This window comes from Mchenga conophoros, linkage group LG4, assembly GCF_057382185.1.
Source record: "Mchenga conophoros isolate Kocher_MC1m ecotype Shallow Benthic linkage group LG4, M_conophoros_male_GT1.1, whole genome shotgun sequence".
NCBI classification, from domain to species: Eukaryota; Metazoa; Chordata; class Actinopteri; order Cichliformes; family Cichlidae; genus Mchenga; species Mchenga conophoros.
The window spans coordinates 38,452,026-38,456,559 of record NC_140529.1 but is presented as its reverse complement, the minus strand read 5'-3'; the positions used below and the strand labels follow the sequence as shown (position 1 = coordinate 38,456,559).

At 43.8% G+C, this 4,534-nt stretch overlaps 1 protein-coding gene across 1 annotated transcript; it reads left to right on the top strand.

Moving 5' to 3' along the window:
* Positions 1-750: 750 nt before the first annotated feature.
* Positions 751-2,967, top strand: LOC146576796 (nuclear factor 7, brain-like). The gene is made up of 2 exons (XM_085272705.1): positions 751-770; positions 857-2,967. Exon 2 carries the CDS (start codon positions 874-876, stop codon positions 2,311-2,313), a length of 1,440 nt encoding a protein of 479 aa, XP_085128831.1. The 5' UTR covers positions 751-770; positions 857-873; the 3' UTR covers positions 2,314-2,967.
* Positions 2,968-4,534: the final 1,567 nt, after the last annotated feature.

Sequence of the window (4,534 nt, the reverse complement as noted above, 5' to 3'; positions counted from 1 at the left end):
CTACTGCCCTCTGGTCACGGCACAGACACACAAACACACATCCTGCCCACCCACCTCACCAATCTGAGCCATGGTGTGAGTAACCCTCAGCTCTCAGGTGACTCCCACACCGACTCTACTCTGACCGAGTCTTCTCTTTGCTCTCCAATCTGTGCTTTATTCTTATTCTGTGGAGTAATTTCATTGTACATTGACAATAAAGGGCTATTCTATTCTATTCTATTCTATTCTATTCTATTCTATGTTGCACTGGTCACATCTGCCTCTTAACACAGAATGTAAATATTACCAACACATGTTCCTATGAACTCAAACTTCGTGGAGCTTCTTTACTTACTGCACACCTGAAATAAATGAGTTGACATGATGAACCCCTCTGAAGTTTTGAGATAAGAAATTTGCTTTTTTGAATGTGAAGCCAACGTACAAATGTTACAGGACTAAACTTCAAATCTTCACAGTATCAGTCAGAACTTTGTTATCCTCATTGATTAAACTTCTAAAGTTGAGACTGTCCTGATGAAATTTGGACAAACCTGTTTTACAGTTTCCAACGGCTGACAGGTCGGCTTTTGTACTCTGGGAAAAACATCTTACCTGAGCAGTTCTGACAAAGCCCCGCCCCCCACTGACTCACTTGAAAGAAACTAGGAAACACCTTGCTATTGTTCCTGACTAAAGAGACACACATACACCATCAGACCAAAGTACCAGCTTCCTCTGAGCGAGTCCAGTTGCAGGACACAAAGACAACAACAGCCACACTGAAAGTAAGTTAGTCTAAACATACGACTCAGAGGACGTTTCAGTGAAGAGGAGAAGGAGAACCAGGACTGACTGTACTTCCTGTTTTCAGCTTCATTCACAAACTCGATGGCTTCCGGATCAGACAAGGATCTTAACTGCTCGGTGTGTCAGAACATCTTCTCAGATCCTGTTGTTCTGTCATGTGGCCACAGCTTCTGTACAGACTGTCTGAAGAGCTGGTGGAGAGCAGACTCAACACACAAGTGTCCAGTTTGCAGGAGAAGATCTTCAAGGGACGATCCACCTCGTAACCTGGCTTTAAAGAACCTGTGTGAGTCCTTCCTACAGCAGAGAGATCAGCGAGCTTCAGAGGGTCTCTGCAGTCTGCACTCTGAGAAACTCAGACTCTTCTGTTTGGACCATCAGCAGCCAGTGTGTGTCGTCTGCAGAGACTCTGACAAACACAACAAGCACAGATTCAGACCCATCGATGAAGCTGCACGACAACACAAGCACAAGCTTCGGGAAGCTCTGGAGCCCGTAAAGAAGAAGTTAAAGGTCTGTGAAGAAGTCAAAGTGAAGTTTGACCAAACAGCAGAACACATTAAGGCCCAGGTCCGACGCACAGGGAGGCAGATTAAGGAGCAGTTTAAGAAACTTCACCAGTTTCTAGAAGGAGAAGAGGAGGCCAAGCTGGCTGCACTGAGGGAGGAAGAGGAGCAGAGGAGAGGGAGGATGGAGGAGAGGGTGGAGGCTCTGAGCAGAGAGATAGCAGCTCTTTCAGACACAGTCAGAGCCACAGAGGAGGAGCTGAGAGCTGAAGACGTCTCGTTCCTGCACAACTACAAGGCTGCAGTGGAAAGAGTCCAGCGCTGCCCCCTGCTGGATGATCCACAGCTGCCCTCAGGAGCTCTGATAGACCAGGCCAAACACCTGGGCAACCTGACCTTCAACATCTGGAACAAGATGAAGGACTTGGTGTCCTACACGCCTGCGATCCTGGACCCTAACACCGCTCACCCTGAAGTCCTCCTCTCTGAAGATCTGAGCAGCTTTAGAACAGGAGAGAGGCAGCAGCTTCCTGATAATCCCGAGAGGTTTGATGGAGACAGCTGTGCTGTCCTGGGCTCTGAAGGCTTTAAGTCAGGGACTCACAGCTGGGACGTTCAGGTTGGAGACAGCAAACTGTGGATAACAGGTGTGTCAGCAGAGTCCTGTCAGAGAAAGGGACACATACAATCTGGATTTCTGGAAATAGGGCATCAAAATGATCGATATTATGAATGGGCACCACCAGCTCCGGTGTCTTTTCTCCCAGTAAGGAGGAAGCTCCAGAGGATCAGAGTGACTCTGGACTGGGACGGAGGGAAGCTGTCATTCTCTGATCTTGACACTGACACACACGTACACACCTTCACACACACCTTCACTGAGAGGATGTTTCCTCTTGTTGAAGGTGACTGTAAGTATTGCACCACAGTGCAGGTGTTACCGATGAAGGTGTGTGTGACAAAACAGGCTCCCGACTTTCCTGCTAAAGTGAGGAATTCAAAACAGCCAATTTAAGACGTGATGATAAATTTGGATTTAATCTGTTTGGTTTTGGGCTTTTTAGTTGTCTTCTGGTTCTCTGTTTCCTCTTCCCCTCTATAGAGTTGTTAACTGCATTGTGTTTGTAATTTTTAATTTATGTTGATTGTTCTGATCCTCTGTACGGGTTCTTTATGATAATATTTTTAGTTTTACTTTCTTCTTTTGAGTTCACTAAATTTTGTACTCTGGTTTATAGTTATGTCTTATATTTCGTTCCTTGAGCCTAACCCCATGTCCCCTTGTATCTTCACCCACGACTGCAGACCTGCCGATGGTTCCAACACCATCATTGAGTTTGCTTTTTTTAATTTGGTAGCTGTTTTCTTCTGTGTTTGTTCCCCGTATTACTTTTCTTGTCACATCACCCTTGATTAGTTTCAGCTGTGTTTGTTCCCCACATTTTTCACCTTCCCTTGTTACCTCGGCTGTGTCCCAATTCAGGGTCTGCATGCTTGAAGTACGCGCACTACGCATACTACGTACGGTGCGTAGTATAAGTACGAGAAGTGCGGAAGTGAGAGGCTTGTGAAATGGGACGGTATACGCTTCGTCGCGCTGTTCAGGTTGCCTAGCAACCATGATACTAACCGCGAGACACGTTACATACAGCTTTGTGTGACAGAAACGAAGGAGAAAAATGTTTTGTTGGTCATTCATTTTTGTCATGACATCACTTTAGTTGAGTATCTGAGGCTGAGACCTCGGGACTGTAAAACATGATTGTTGGGCTTCATTTCTGTGCTGAACAGTTATTTAAGATTAGCTAGTAAATAACAATTAGTTCATGTTGTTCATGAGACTAAAGTAAATGGCCTGCATTTGTATATATACGTATATATATATATATATATATATATATATATATATATATATATATACGTATATATATACGTGTATATATATATACGTGTATATATATATATATATATATATATATATATATATATATATATATATATATATATATATATAGGTATATATATATATATATATAGGTATATATGTAGGTCAAAGGGCACTCTTTCGAGGATGCCAATGTTCACATTTTGGACAGAGAGGATAGATGGTTTGAAAGAGGAGTGAAAGAAGCCATCTATGTCCACTGTGAGCGACCATCTTTGAACAGAGGCGGGGTTTACGACACCAACTCTCTGCCATCTATAATCCAGTTTTGAGATCCTTCCCAGACGCCTTAACACCCACTCACATCCTGGGCCATCTGACCTCAGGAATTCGCATGATAAGGTGGGGCCAGGTTTCACAATGAACACACCCGAAACTCTGGCTGATTGGGACCCACGCCCAGTTTCCCACCTTGGCTCAGGCGATTAGAGGATCATCAGGGGGTCCTTTTGTCCCTCTGTGGGGGGAAACTCCCACTAGGTTTATATCTGGGACTCTCCACCATTTGACCTTAGAACTGAAGAAGCTTCTCGGATGAGAGGTGAAACGTCTTCAAGCAACTTAAAGAAGTCCAGACGCTTTTCTTTGCAAGCTCCTTTGACTATGTCTTCTAATGATGCTGCCTAAGGGAAGCATGTATAATGTAAACAGAATTGGTCCTAGCACTGAACCCTGTGGAACTCCATAATTAACCTCAGTGTGTGAAGAGGACTCTCCATTTACATGCACAAACTGGAGTCTATTAGATAGATATGATACAAACCACTGCAGTGCAGTACCTGTAATACCTACAGCATGTTCTAATCGCTCTAATAGGATATTATGGTCGACAGTATCGAGCGCTGCACTGAGGTCTAGCAGGACAAGCACAGAGATGAGTCCACTGTCAGAGGCCATAAGAAGATCATTTGTAACCTTCACTAAAGCTGTTTCTGTGCTGTGATGAGCTCTGAAACCTGACTGAAACTCTTCAAATAAACCTCTGCAGATGATCTGTTAGCTGTTTGACAACTACTCTTTCAAGGATGTTTGATATAAAGGAAGGTTGGAGATTGGCCTATAATTAGCTAAGACTGCTGGGTCTAGAGATGCTTTTTGAGTAAAGGTTTAACTACAGCCAGCTTGAAGGCCTGTGGTACATAGCCGATCATTAGAGATAGGTTGATCATATTTAAGATCGAAGAATTAATTAATGGCAGGACTTCTTTCTTTTTCTTTTATACAGCGGTCCCTCGTTTATCACAGGAGTTATGTTCTAGAAATAGGCCGACACGCTTTTGAGCCAACTAAG

Coding starts and splice junctions, on each gene's coding strand:
- LOC146576796 (XM_085272705.1), top strand. CDS start 874: ATGGCTTCCGGATCAGACAAGGATCTTAACTGCTCGGTGTGTCAGAAC.